Source organism: Mobula hypostoma, chromosome 6, assembly GCF_963921235.1.
Source record: "Mobula hypostoma chromosome 6, sMobHyp1.1, whole genome shotgun sequence".
In the NCBI taxonomy this organism is placed as follows: domain Eukaryota; kingdom Metazoa; phylum Chordata; class Chondrichthyes; order Myliobatiformes; family Myliobatidae; genus Mobula; species Mobula hypostoma.
The window spans coordinates 66247025-66262866 of NC_086102.1; the positions used below are offsets into that span (position 1 = coordinate 66247025).

The following is a 15842-nucleotide window of genomic DNA, read 5'->3' on the forward strand; positions in this document are numbered from 1 at the left end:
TGCATGAATGGAGGTGTGAACTGTTGTGGAGATGCCAGGGTAGAGACGTCAGGACAGTTTGACAAAGATGGTTTCTTTAACACCTCTTTCAAATCACCTGTCCTCCCCACCCAAAATGTGCACATTGTTGTCCCTTGTCCTTTAGGTGTAGCTATACAACCGATACTTAACCTGAGGTGTTCGCCCTCCTATGTTGGACAGGGAGGACAGGTGGTTTGAAAGAGGGGTTGAAGAAGCCATCTTTCAAACTGGAAAACCCATCCCTGGACAGAGGTGGTGGTTACAACACCGCCTATCAGCTACTTACAATGCAGTCCTAACATCTCTACCCTGGCATCTCCACAACAGTTCACATCTCCATTCATGCAAAGATGAGACTAACGACCCTCCCACTACCTCTACATCTCTTAATCATCCACAGTGTTTGCTATACCTTTAGACAACTCACAGTGTTTATAAACTGGAAAACTACCCACCGTGGATGAGCAATAAGAACAGGAGCAGGAGTAGGCCATCTGGCCTGTCGAGCCTGCTCCACTGATCTGGCCATCGACCCATCTCCACCTACTAGACTTTTCCCCGTAACCCTTAATTCCCCTACTATGCAAAAATCTATCCAACCTTGTCTTAAACATATTTAGAAAAGGAGGTAGCCTCCATTGCTTCATTGGGCACAGAATTCCACAGATTCATCACCCTCTGAGAAAAGCAGTTCCTCCTACTCTCTGACCTAAATTTACTCCCCTGAATCCTGAGGCTATATCACCTGGTTCTAGTCTCACCTACCAGAGGAAACAACTTTCCTGCTTCCATCTTATCTATCCCTTTCATAATTTTGTACGTTTCTATAAGATCTCCTCTCATTCTTCTCAATTCCAGTGAAATTCTCTGCAGAATGTTGAAACCATCTGGGTAGAGATTAGGAATCGTAAAGGGAAAAAAATCAAAGCAAGTCTTGTGGAAGAATTCAAATGCACCAAAGCAAGGTTGGTCATGACCCTCACTGAATCTGAAGATACCATTATTCGAGCAGTGCCCCCCCCACCCCGTGTGGCAACGGGGAGGAAGTGGACCCCATCTGAAGCCGTTCAGAGTGCTCAGTCTGCTCTTCACTTCAGGGATGTGGTTGGCCAAGTCCAACACGGGAGAGCCGGGCTCGGGCTCGGGCTTGTTCCAAAGGCTCCTCAATGGCACGAGGCAACATCAGTGCAGAAGAGACGGCTCATGGTGGAGGAGTTGAGAAGACAGGAGGAGGCAGAGCGACACACCAGGGCCATCTCAATGGCCAAGCAGGGCCACTGGACTAATTGGGAGAGCCTGGAAAAGAGGAAACTTAGCTGGCGTGATATCTGGGAGATGGAGGGATCTCGGCTAAGTTTTGTCATCAGACCCCCTACTCACACCCCAGAACCTGAACCAGTGGTGGGGAGAAGACCCCGCTTGCTTTCTTTGTCAAGCACCCGGATCACTAAGGCACATTTTAACAGGATGCACCACGAGCCTCACCCAAGGGCAGTACACTTGGCGGCATAACCAAGTTCTCAGACAGCTGGCATCAATCTTGGAACAGAGGCGAATCACCACAAATGCTCTCCCACAAACATTGGCAGGAGCTGTCCACATCACATGATTTGTACCAGCAGGCCAACCTCCAGAGCACCATATAACATCAAAAGATGTAAGCATTCTGCAGGTTGCTCGGGATTGGAAAATGGACGTGGACTTGGGAAAAAAGCTCATTTCCCCCAGACATTGCGGCTACAACATTCCAAGTTGGCATATGTTGTGGAATTGACAGTACCATGAGAAGATGGTGTCGCAGAAGCTTATGAGAAGAAAAAGACCAAGTACTCTGAACTGGCAAATGAAGCTGCCCAGAATAGCCGGAAGACCAAGATTTTCCCTGTAGAAGTGGGATGCAGGGGATTTGTTGCTACATCTACGACCAGTCTACTGGAGAAGCTGGGGGTGAGGGGTCACTCCCTTCAACAAACAATCAAGTCATTGTCAAACGCAGCATAGGAAAGTAGCAATTGGATTTGGAATAAAAGGAAAGACAACAACTGGGCTGCAAGATGAAGACAGGAGGGTATGGAACTGAGGGGGGTGTATCTGGGATGCCAGGTAGCACCGTTGAGCCCTCTGGAGACATCGTGGGCTTATCAACGAAACGTCAAAGAAGGAAGGTGCCCACCTGATGACCCTGATGACGTACCTACCCCCCTCCTTGTCACCACTCCAAGCCCACTGCCAACATTGAGAGTGCCAACTTACCATAGGGATTGAAACATCAAGTCCTAGTAGCTTTACTCATTTACTAATGGGTGTGCCTATCTCCTGAAACAGAGCCTCTGGGATGAGTGGTGAAACATCTTCTCGACGACACAGCAAGTCCAGTAGCCTAGATTTACTACAGCTTGATATACAATGACCTGGATGACTGAGAACCTTCATAGAAATCTAAGCGACAGACAGAAAACTCTTCTCCATATGATAGTCAAAAGAATTTGAGCCCTGAAGCGAAATTTATCAGTGATAATTCCTGCAAAATATAGATGCTATCATGTAAATGCAACACTTAAAAAAAACTTAAGCTGTCAGCAAAGAGATTTCATCCTTGCCTCATAAATAAAAAGTTCTATTTAAATCTGCTGATGAAGAGATATTTAGTTCTGCAACAGGGTTTTCAATTCTTAAACTGCACGAGAGAACAATTACTGAATACATTACTTCTCAATGAAATGCAAAAATAGCAAGGTTAAATTAAATTGTGTAGTTTGGTCTGTGCTGGTTGAATAAGCACAGTAATCGAACTAAACTATGATGTTAATGGAATATTTGTCATTTTTATGCAAGTTTACAATTACCCAAAGGTCTTGAGTCTTATTACATTTTGCAAAAGGTGCTGTTGAACAGCTTCTACTTAGATGTAACAAAATAGTTATTTGCCACAATTTGACCTTCTCCTTTTGCACAACTTATCAAAGTGTTGTTATAGTTGCTTAATAATCATTAAACTTTGTATTTGTTTGTGAAGTGTGTGCTTTGCTTTTATATGTAAATTTCACTACATGTGTCAACCGGTGCTGATCATAATACAATATTCATTAGATTGATGATTTGTGCATACTCTTTCATGTCCAATTTCCTTTATCTTTCAATGTTCTTCCTATTCAAATGTTAGTTTTAAATTCTGCTTCTTCATAGGCATAGACATCAAAATATGAGAACAACATTAGGGTGCTGTAACACCGCTCCAGCATTCAATTTTATCATTTAACCACAGTAGTTCCAATTACTTAATGCCTGTTTGAAAAGCTGAATCGATCTAGCTATTACAGACTTTTTTGGGGAAAGGAGTAAGTATCCTACATTTCCTTACATCTTGATGTGAAAAATATTTTCTGAAGTTACTCTAGAATTACTTAAGGCTAGGTCACATTGGTTTAACTTCAATATGAAGGAGTTCCTTCCTCAACTAAGTGTTAATCCTCTGTTAAATCTAATCAACACAATCTTCTAAACTCCAAAGAAAAAAAACTTTGTCTATCCAATATGTCCTTGTAATGTGAACCCTCTAGTATAATTGAGACATCACTGTAAAAGGAAATGTTTCTACCTGTTTAACAGGAAACACTTTAAAGGTTGAGATTACAGCTGGTTGGAAAATTTCAACTTGTTATCTTGTTGCGGAATTTCATCACCCAACTATTTTTTTAAAAATAGAACTTTCTTCAAATAACTCCAGGTAGCAAATACTCAAGAGGACATGTGTTTTGAATACAGGTATCAAGTGATTAAATAAAACTGAGTAAAAAATATAAATTGCAGCAAAATGAGTTTGAGGAATTAAATCCATTGAGTAAAGATTTGTAAACTGAGGAGAAATCTCCAAAGGTTGTACAGGGTAAAACAATAACAGAACACAGAAATAATGCAACATCTGCCAAGAAAGTGCAGTGCAGGTAGACAGTAAGATGCAGGATCATAACGAGGTAGATCGTGAGGTCAAGAGTCCATCTTATCATACAAGGGAACCATTCAATAGTCTTATAATAGTGGGGTAGGAGCTATCCTTAAGCCGGTAGTATGCGCTTTCATGCTTCTTTATCTTCGGCCTCAAAGGGAGAGAGAGAATGTACAAGAACTTCTCTAGTGTTCCCATGTCCTTAATGTAACTTGTCACAATGGTTTGGCTTGTTAAAGCCTTAAGCTTACTTTGTTACTAAAAGCAACTGTGTTCTTACATTGCAAACACATATTGGAAACTTAATTTTATTGATAATTAAAATTTGACTTGCAAAGTGATAAAGAAACATTTTTAAACACAAGCCTTACATTTTGTGAAACACAAGTTATAATTTCCCCAATGGTTAAAAGTTTTGTATTTTGTTCTGAGCAAGTGAAACACAACTCAAGCTCATTTAATTGGGAACTGGTTAAGTCATACATTAAAAAACATCCACTGATACCAGAGTGTTTTGTCACAAATACGTCTTACTGCTGATAACTGACTTTTAGAACCAGTTTTTTTAATATATTAAAAAGATAAAAGAGCATACCAAATGCTCTCCTCTCCCTTACTAAAATGGCAATCAGATGAGATAAAGATTTCAAATGTTTTGGATTCTTAACTCAACGATGGCAAAATTGGACAATTTTACGTCTTTAAGAACAGGAGTACAGCTGTTCAGATAAACAAAGTCAACTTCAGCAATTTGTTGCTCTATGTTCCAACTAATCTTAAAGGAAAAATGTTGAAATTTTCATGATGCAATTTCAAAGTAGCTAATAATACAATTCAGTGTTGCAGTGATATTACACAGAGTAACAGTAGAGTGCTGCTGACAAAACAGATTAACAATATTTGTGACATCAGCATAAATATTTTACCAAGCCAGGTTTCTCTTGCATGTACTTTTGTGTTAAGGCTTACAAAAATGTTTAACATCTCATGTATACACTTCTACATGTTAATCCAATAATACACCAAGAAACTACTTTGAATTTCTAGTAAACGCAGCGGGCCAGGCAGCATCTATAGATGCCTCCTGGCCTACTGGGTTCCACCAGCATTTTGTATGTGTTGCTTGAATTTCCAGCATCTGTAGATTTTCTTACGTTTGAATTTCTAGTTCCAGGTTTCTAAAGCTTGAACTATGAATGTAAGAAGTCCACTGGAAAAATGACTGATGTAATCATAATTTCTAGCCCTTAAGGAATACGTCACAGAATATCAATTGTCTGTCAGCTATTATTTCTTATTATCAAGAGGAAAATTCCTTAATTCATTCACATTTCATGTTTTACATTGCACCTGTTGAAAGGTCTGTCATTAACTTGGCATTTGGCACACTGCTGGGCTTAATGCAACAGATGTGCAACTTCTACTGAACTCACCATATCTTTCTCAAAGTCCTCTTCTTTCAGATTCTCTCCAAGTTGTATTTCCTCTTCCAAGACATCCAGCATTTGCTGGATATTTGTATCAAACTGATCCAACTCCTTTGATATCTGGAGATTGAGATATCACATTTATTAATTCTTATCTGCACTTTACATAGCTCCTGCAAGTCTCATTCAAAGTTAAATCTGCAGAACTGTCCACAAGGCTATATTTATTATGTGTAGCTAATTTCAATCACACAGCTGTAAAGCATTTCAAACCATACACTCCTTATGCATTCAAAACTTATATCATAAAACAAAACTTGCAGATATTGTAAATTTTGAATAGAGAAATGTTAGCAATATACAGCAGGCCAGTCAGCATCTGTGGGGTCTTTCTTTTGAAAGACCATTGACCTGAAACATTAATTCCCTTCCTCATAGAATCATTGAAATTACAGACCGGAAACATACCCTTAGAGTTCACCTCGTCCATGACAACAAAATTTACACTCACCTCATTTGCTCCATTACACCCATACACCTTTCTTTCTCCTCAGACGCTAACTGACCTGCTGAGTTTCACCAGCATTTCTTTTACAAGCCAAGATTTTTTAAAATCTAGTTTTCTTAACTCTGTTGTTGCAGTGCAAGAAATTCACCGAACAATTTAAAATCCTCCCTTCCAGCTTTGTTAGAAATCACAACCATTGCAGTCACTCCTACTTTAGTGAGTCGTAGGGGCTCACAAATTCTAAGACAAACTGGCTCTACTTCTGTTCTTTCAATTATAAAAATAATTGATCCCATAAACCATGCAGGGTAGCAGAAAAAAAAACAGGCAGATACAATAATTTTGCTCAAAGAAGAGCTTTAAGATTTAGAAGTGCAGAATGATACAACTACTCATTTAGTGATCTCTATGTTTCTAATGATGTGCATCCACACAGATGTTAAGGGGAGAACCCAGTGTAATTGTGTTCACCTTCAAAGATCACAAATCAAAACGTCATCATCTGCTGACAGCTGACATAGTGCAATTACAAAGAAAGCATGGCAGCACCACTACATTCTTAGGTGTTCGTGAAGATTTGGCATGACATCGAAAACTTTGACAAGTCTCTATAGATGTATTTACTGGTTGCATCACAGCTAATTCCCTTGAATAGAAAATCCTACAAATAGTTGTAGATATGGCGGCCCTTCCCCCCACAGAGCACATCTACACCGCACACTGTCTCAGGAAAGCAGCATTCATCATCAAGGACACCCACTATCCAGGCCATGCTCTCTTCGCACTGCTGCCATCAAGAAGGTGGTACAGGAGCCTCAGGACCCACACCACCGGATTCAGGAACAGTTATTACCTTCCACCATCAGGATCTTGAACGAATGGGGACAACTTCACTCAATTTGTGTATAAGATGATGAGAGGTATTGATTGTGTGGATAGTCAGAGGCTTTTTCCCAGGGCTGAAATGGCTAACACGAGAGGGCACAGTTTTAAGATGCTTGGGAGTAGGTACAGAGGAGATGTCAGGGGTAAGTTTTTTTTTACGTAGAGAGTCGTGAGTGCATAGAATGGGCTGCTGGCGACGGTGGTGGAGGCGGATATGACAGGGTCTTTTAAGAGACTCCTGGATAGGTACATGGAGCTTAGAGAAATCGAGGGCTATGGGTAACCCTGGGTAATTTCTAAGGTAACGACATGTTCGGCACAGATTTGTGGGCCAAAGGGCCTGTATTGTGCTGTAGGTTTCCTATGTTTCTATGTTTCAATTTCACTTGTCCTATCAGTGAACTATTCCCACACCTATAGACTCACTTTCAAGGATTCTTAATTTCACATTCTCCATATTTAATGCTTACTATTATTATTATTTCTTTATTTTTCTTTTGTATTTGCACAGTTTTTTGTTTTTTGCACATTGGTTGGTATGTCTGTCCCGTTGTTTACAGCCGTTCACTGATACTACTGGATTTACTGAGTATATCCACGAAAAGAAAATCAATCTCAGGGTTGTATATGGTGATATTTATGTACTTTGGTAATAAATTTATGATGAACTTTTGAACTTTGGTACACATGCACAGGTGTTAATCAGTTCTAGGTGCAAAATTCATCAGCATTGTAAAATACAATAGTTAACGAGTAAGGCTGCAAATAATGACTGTGCAGCCAACCAAAGATTAGACGATTGGGTATTTGTCTTGTCAATAAAACTATACAAAGACTGTAACAATTGGCTGACACAGACTTTGCACATAAAACTTACATGTAATTGTTCTCCATGCTATTCTTTTTTCTGAAGAAATTTGCTGCTTTAAAAGGCTGCTGTTATTTGTTTTCTTTACTTTCTAAATTACTCATTGAACAGTGTACAGTAGACTTATCACGGTGAGTAATATGCCTTGCTTCACATGCAACTCATCAGCTGATTTCTTAAACATATTTTACATGTTTTTCATGTTTTTCTTACAATATGAGGAGATCATTCAACTCACTGAGTTGACGTCGGCTATCAGTCCCATTCTCCACTTCTGTCTCTGTAAACCCTTCTCTCACGTACCCCTCTATCTTAGCCTGCACCAGTGATTATTTTTGGAAGCCAACCACCACATTTTTGTCACAATAAACAATCTTGCGGAGGAACTCAGTGGATCAAGTATTATCTATGAGAGAAAAGAAATGTTTGATGTTTCCAAATCAAAACCATCATCAGGACTGAGAGTGGAGAGGTGAGTTGATCAGTACAAACAGAAGAAGAGGAGCGGTGAAAAAGGAAACTGAGGCAATTAGTGTCCTGAGGAGGGATGTACAATGAAAGGCAAGTTCACCAGGTAGGGGAGGTGGAGCTGGGATGGAGTTTGGAGACAGTAGCAGGTGGATGAGAGATGGAGACAGACACAAGAGAGGGACAGAAAAAATAAGCAGCTGGAGCAAGGTGGTGAAAGGAGAGTGTGAAGATTAAAAACAGCTGCTGTACGGAGTTAAGCAGGAACACAAAGTGCAACCAGCGCTGGAATATTAGCAATGGGAACCATTAGGGGAGTGGTGAACTGCCAATGAACTCATAACCAGGGAGTGGTGAACAGTGTGTATAGCAGGTGTACGGAACAAAGACAGAGAGAGGGAGATGGCAGTTGAGGGGAAAGGACAAAAATGGAAGGACTAGAACAGGAAGGGTGGGAAAGGGGGAAAGAACTACTGAAGGACAGGGTTCCCAAGAACTGTATGTTCACATCATGGGGATGTAGACTATCTAGGCCAAATGTGAGGTGCATTTCCTTTCAGATGGTGCGGGAAGAAAGCAAAGCAACCAAGAGAAACAGACACAGACGCAGGGAAAATATGCATACTCCTTACAGTCAGCATTGGATGTGAGAACTGACTTGAATAATGAGCGCTTTATGGCCTCAGTGAGGTATGGCAGTTCAGTAGAGATGTCTTTCGATTTCGGCAGCACCACACAGGGCAGTCTGGATGACAGGCAACAATCAACAAAGATGGAATAAACCAGCATCTTACCAGCATGCTTAATGGTAAATGAAATGGAGACTGCATTGTGTAGAGAGTAGGCCAGTTTGCCATTGAATTGACCTAACTTTATAACATGCCTGGAAAGAGGGGAAGTCAGCCCAAGATCACTATGACTAATTTTGAATCTATGGTGCACGTATTTACACAAGATAAATCACCTCTGCATCTGGCTCTCTCTTGTAAAAGACTCAAGAGATCAGCACAGTGCAGACACTGACACAAGTGCAAAATGTTCTGTGGAGAGTCACTGTGTTACCAACACAGGAGTGGCTAATCACATTTTATTGGGAGATGACAACTCGTACATGGATCTTTGATGATGTAGCACCATGACAAATATGTCCAAAGACCCACAAATCATGAGCCCTTTGACATATCAACCTAAAGTATTTAAGCTTTTTGATACACAACCTTGATTCTGTTGCTTCTTTTATAATGTATACACAATAATTTTTATGTCTTGCACTGCAATGTTGCCACAACACAAGTATGAAAGCAGAAACTTCAGGCAACTCAAAATAAGACACAAATTTTCATTAACCTATATCTATTTCTCCTTTGAAGTTTTATTACCTAGGGCACAAAACCATAAATTGGGGCATATGGGTACAGAGGGGAAAAAAAGTGAGAGGTTGGCCAAATCCTGCTTCTGTTGTTTCACAATAGAATTTCTTCCTCCATCCACTGAACTACCAACTTCAAACCAGCAAAGCACTTATTCCCACGTACTTCCTTCCACCACAGACTCTCAGTCTCAATACTTTATTCTGCTGGGAACTTGACCCCGTTCTCCATCACCCTTCTCTTGCAACTGACCATCATGCCCATTTGTTCCTCTTCTCATTTTAATTATGAAATACTTTGATTTAATGATACAACTTAGATATTTGCCAAGTTAATATACTTAAGACAAGGTTGGATAGATTTTGCATAGTAGGGGAATTAAGGGTTATGAGAGAAAGGCAGGTAGGTGGAGATGAGTCCATGGTCAGATCAGCCATTGAATGGCGGAAAAGGTTCAACAGGCCAGATGGCCTACTCCTGCTTCTTATATTTACGGACCAGTTACCCACTCAGGTACAAAATACAGAAAAGTTAGAAAATACTTGATAGTCTGAGTCATCTAACTAATTCCAGACAAAAGACAGACTCAGCTGCAGTGACAGTAAAACCAGCCCTGGTATGGATGTAGCCCTTGGTTTTTATCTGGAATGAAAGTCAGACACTTGATGTGCAGAAATTGCATGGACAATATTTTCATGTGGGCACTCAGTGGTTTTCCACAAAGCCTCCATCAATATTACATTTTCCAAAATAGTTTTGACAAAGCAGATCAGCAGCAAAGAAACTGACAATGCAAACTAACACAATCACAAACCCCACTGGCAATTCAATGAGACATGTCACTGTATTAGTGATAATTGAAAGGTTAAATTCAAGCCACGAGCTAAATATCACTGGTTAATAAATTGGCCATGACCGAGGAGGGAATGTAGTAAAGGCATATCACAAATGCACAACAAAGCCAGAGATGGAGATTAGATTTTGCTCACATGCATTTCATCAGGGATAGCACTAAGTAAATGACTGGAACAACAGGCCAACTGTGACCACCTTTCACTCTCTTGTGCAATATTGTAAAACCAAGTTAAATTTTGAATTTCTGATTTATCCTCATCACAGCAAGCTCCATGTTCATGGCAGGAACAGATACCTAAATATTACAAGTAAAACATTGGGACCAACAATGGGGTAACAAAAAAATTCAGGGTGAACCTTGCTAAACTCAGACATGATAAAGTTGATTATATATGTGGTTAAGAAGGCATATGGTACATTGGCCTTCATCAATCATCGGATTGAGTTTGGGAGCCGAGAGGTAGTGTTGCAGTTATATAGGACCCTGGTCAGACCCCACTTGGAGTACTGTGCTCAGTTCTGGTCACCTCACTACAGGAAGGATGTGGAAACCATAGAAAGGGTGCAGAGGAGATTTACAAGGATGTTGCCTGGATTGGGGAGCATGCCTTGTGAGAGTAGGTTGAGTGAACTCAGCCTTTTCTCCTTGAAGTGACAGAGGATGAGAAGTGACAGAGGATGAGAAGTGACAGAGGATGAGAAGTGACAGAGGATGAGAAGTGACCTGATAGAGGTGTATAAGATGATGAGAGGCATTGATCGTGTGAATAGTCAGAGGCTTTTTCCCAGGGCTGAAATGGCTAGTATGAGAGGGCACAGTTTTAAGGTGCTTGGAAGTAGGTAGAAAGGAGATGTCAGGTAAGTTTTTACGCAGAGAGTGGTGAGTGCGTGGAATGGGCTGCTGGTGACGGTGGTGGAGGCGGATACCATAGGGTGTTTTAAGAGACTCCTGGAAAGGTACATGGAGCTTAGAAAAATACAGGGCTATGGGTAACCCTCGGTAATTTCTAAGGTAAGGACATGTTCAGCACAGCTTTGTGGGTCGAAGGGTCTGTATTGTGCTGAAGGTTTTCTATGTTTCTATTTCATGTAATGGGAGCCTAACTGAATCCTTTTTGTGGCTACATTTGGAAACATGGAGAGTTGCCAATTTAAAGGAGCCTCTCAGCCAGAGATTTTATGTTAAATCAAATTAACATTTTGAAAACATTGCCTGTCCCTTTGTCAGTTATTCCTTACAAATCTGTGTGTGTTTCCATTGGTAACATTCAGCCAAAGATCAAAGAGGAGGAAATATCTTGGCACAGAGATTAAGGATTCTAATTATTACAAAATGATATGCTTGTTACAGTTTTCAACTGTGTGCAGCAGTGCTGTGGTTCAGAAGTAACCGTTCTTGATTCTGGCTGACCAAATTGTCTACACTAATCCATGGGTCGAGGAGAGCAGCATTTCCTTTGGGTGGCAAAGAAATGCATTTCAAATCTAAAATATTCATAAGAAAAACAAATCCCTTCTATTATATACTGCATCCTTCATTGTAAAATGCCACAGCATTCTTAAATAAATTGCCGCTGTATGCTAGTTGATACATTTCTATCCAAGAGGGTCACTGCTGCTACGAAAAGGGGAAATACTTGGATGAGACAGGCTACTTTCAATATTATACTTTCATGGAAAAGAGACAAAATGAAAGGACAATTTTCTTTCCCAACCCGATGAAAAATAATGGAATTAAATCAGACAGATAACTTTACAAGGTGATGATGAATCTTTCAAAAGACTTCAGCAAAGATTTATTCTCTATTTTAAGCTTAAGTAAATGCCATCTCACTGATCTTCAGCAAAGGGACTTTGACAGCTAATTCTGAATGGTTCCCAGCATCACCATTTGTCATTTGTTCACATCTGAGCAAAGCTTTTTCAAAACAGCAGAACAAAAAGTTATAACTGTACAACTATAACCTTAACCAAATGAGTGGACTCTTCATTATCATTTGCAATAAGGCATAATTCAAATCCTTAGGTCTATCCCTGTGAGATTTTATTTGTAACCTGATCACTTCTTGCCTGAGGTGGCCCAGGAAAAGAAGAGGGATGCAGTGAGGAACCAAAGGTTGAAGTAGTCAGTTGGCGAGCTTCCTTCAGTCCTTTAGTCGATGTTTGTTGACCTTTCAGAAGCTTAAGCTTCAGCAAAGGAAGCAAGCAAGACAGTGGAGAATAAAAGATGGGAGTACACTATTTAGATGAATCATACAGAAACTGCTTAAAAAAAAACACAAATATACATGGAGATCCAAAGCAAATAATGCAGCACAAGTAAATGGAATTTTAAGATTTTATATCTGGATAAACAGAGAAAGAAACAAGTTTGACATTCAAGATCATTTAGAACCAGAGAATTATAGAAAAGTACAGCACAGATACAGGCCCTGTGGCCCATCTGGTCCACGCTGAACCATTTAAATTGCCTTCTCCCGTTGACCTGCACTTGAACCATAGCCCTTCATACCCCTATCACCCATGTACCTATTCAATCTTCTCTTAAACGTTGAAACTAGGCTCGCATGCACTACTTGCACTGGCAGCTGATTCCACACTCTCACCACCCTCTGAGTGAAGAAGTTTCCCTTCAAGTTCCCCTTAAATTTTTCACCTTTCATCCGTAACCCATGATCTCTAGTTTTAGTCTCACACAAACTCAGTGGAAAAAGCCAGTTTGCATTTACCCCTCATAATTTTGGATACGTCTATCGAATCACTGAACCTATTCAATCTTTCCATATAACGCAGGTCCTCCAGACTTGGCAACATCAATTCCCAAATAATTGTGGAAGTTCATCAGGTACAATAGGAACATTTTATCATTTTACCTCAGTATCCTCAAGGGAACTAATTTCTCCAACACCCCATTCCATAGGAATAGTAAAACCATAAACCTGTGTATATTAATAATTATGCTTTAATAACTATCTATATCAGCCACTCTGCTGTCATTTGAAAAAGGCTCACCCAAGCTACGTATTTGTAGTCTTTTCCATAGATGCTGCCTGACTTGCTGAGTTCCTCCAGCATTTTGTGTGTGTTGTTTTGGATTTCTAGCATCTGCAGACTTTCCTATGTTCAGTATTTGTATGATATTGTAGATTATAACATTTTAGTTTAATGTAATGTACAGCTTTCCTTTAATTACCTGTACGTGATCCAACAATGCAGTAACAATAACATTGTTTATGACACTTGCACCAGTTATAAATTCCAACAAATAGATGCACACAAGCCTTCACATACTTTTCTTGATCTAACCTCATCAAAAGATTTTTCTATTCCTCTCTCTCTCTCCCTTCTGTATTGATCAAGATTACCAAATAAATATATCTTTATTGGTTATCTCACTACACCTTATTCTCTCAGGTTCACTTTCTGGGTCTTTTTATAACGTTTCTCTGGTATTTATTAGCAAGTGTCTGTATTCCATGTCTCACTAATAAGTGGCAAGATCTATCTTTTCATATTTTTCCAACTGCTGAGTCACACTGTAAGGTCTTTTCGTTTCTAGGGCAGAAAGTCTCAGCTGTTCATTCTCTCCTGGCATGCATTTATACAAGGTCCTCACTGCATTTCCAATGTTTATCTGTTGCCATTTCTCCTTTTAATGCAGAATTGTTCATCATACTCAAAGTGTGGACCAACCGAAGTCTTGCAGATGTTTACATGGTGTTGTTCAATTCTATAAATACACAGTTCACATCACCAAAAGCTGACATTGGTGTTTCATTAAAAGTACACCCCAATCTCCATATTCAAGTCTAAGCTAAGATCAGGCCAAAGTACCAAAAAAGGGCATCAACTACTATATGTCATTATCATTCAAGAAACACCATCCAGGAATATGATTCCTAATCCAAAACCAGCAGAGTGCATCAGAGAAGGAACATTCATATCAATTTAAGGACAAGTTCTCACCATGAGGCTCATTTTTTTAAAAATCAGGCAATTTAAAAACATTTTGCTTGATCCTAATTGACTCAATTACTTTGCAAATTTTTCAACCAGGATTCCACCAAGGCTCATGAAACCCAGTCCTTTTTTTTCGTTGTCAATCTGTGCAAAAGTAGCTACCTGGAGTGTGGGAGCAGAATGTTAAATTAATGTGTCAGAAAGCACAGTGCTACTTACAACCATCCAACAAAATAACAGATGCTCTTCAAACTTCTATCTTTAAATGCTAATGACATCCATTAATCCAAAGTCTGCTGTGTTCCAGATGCAGTGAGTAGCACTGTACCATTGCTCAAACAGCCGTCATCATTCCTTCCACTCTGCAGATGTTGTACTTTGTTTTAACTAGCCACTCTAGCAGCTGCTAATCCATCATACCTGCTGTTGCACTTTCTCCTGCACAGCGAGAAAACTCTTCTGATTTTTCAGTTCCTCAATCTCAATTCCGAATGTTATTGGGGTATCGGATACATTCTCTGGAATTGGCTGTGGGAAGGCAAGCATGTGAGGAAAAGGAAGTACAACTAAAATTAAAGCAGAAACAATGAGGAATCTACCTATCAAAGTCCCAAAGAATTCATTTTTTTATTATCAGCAAAACCGTCAGCACTTAGTTTCCTCATTTTAATTCTGATACAAACTGGATTTTCCCAATTTCCATTATTATATAACAGCAAATTAAACAAAATTGATTTTAAAATACATTGGCACTTAAAAAAAAATAAACATAGACATCTGTGTAGCTGAATTTTGCTTCCAAACTGAACTCAAGACAAACCAGAGCTTTAATTGTAGAATATATTTTGGAGCAGCTATCTTGCGACTGCAGTTGTGTATCAGCTGAATAAGTCCTAAAGTGACTTTAGACAATAAAATACACAGCATTTTAGGCAAAAAGCAAAGATCATATTGGACAGGACGAGTTTCTTAGCATTGTAATAACAATTTAAAATCTCACCCTAGTGGCTGGGAACACAAATTCAATTAATTAAAATAAACTATAATAAAAATATCAGGATCCTTTATAGTGACCATGAAGTGAGCAGATTGTTATAAAAACCTGCCTTCTTCATTAATGTTATTGTTACCTACTTTTGCCTATTATCTGACTTTAAACCACTGCAACATGACTGCCTCTGAAATGACTCAGCTGGCAACTCAGTTCAAGGTTAAATAGGGATGAGCCACTTTATGTCCTAATCCCATGCAAGAATTTAAAACAAAATAGGCATTCTCCTTGTTCATGTGACAGCACAAAGCACAACCTTGGCAACACGCCCAGGAAAGCTGGAAGGTTGGTCTAATTTTGCCTCCCTCCAACTGATCAATTGACTGCCCTGTTTACAACTTTGAATCACATGGTAAGAATTGCAGAGACACAGATCATTCAATCTTATTGGTCTTCATTGCAGATATTTCTCTGTTCAAAACTTGTACTACCTGCGCAAAACTGAAATCTTATAAAACATTGAAAAATCTCAACAATCTGTGC

The 15842-nt window shown here is 39.6% G+C and overlaps 1 protein-coding gene across 9 annotated transcripts in view; it reads right to left on the bottom strand.

Annotated features, from left to right (window-relative positions):
* dmd (dystrophin) overlaps positions 1 to 15842 on the bottom strand; it is a 1998855-nt gene that overhangs the window by 993373 nt on the left and 989640 nt on the right. For 8 of the 9 annotated variants that reach the window (XM_063050913.1, XM_063050911.1, XM_063050907.1 and 5 more), the window contains exons 37-39: positions 14729 to 14836; positions 12419 to 12535; positions 5401 to 5514 (exon numbers count right to left, since the gene is read on the bottom strand). In XM_063050913.1, coding sequence (XP_062906983.1) covers positions 5401 to 5514; positions 12419 to 12535; positions 14729 to 14836 — 339 coding nt within the window. The remainder of the gene's footprint in view (positions 1 to 5400; positions 5515 to 12418; positions 12536 to 14728; positions 14837 to 15842) is intronic. The other variant, XM_063050912.1, reaches the window with a different exon arrangement.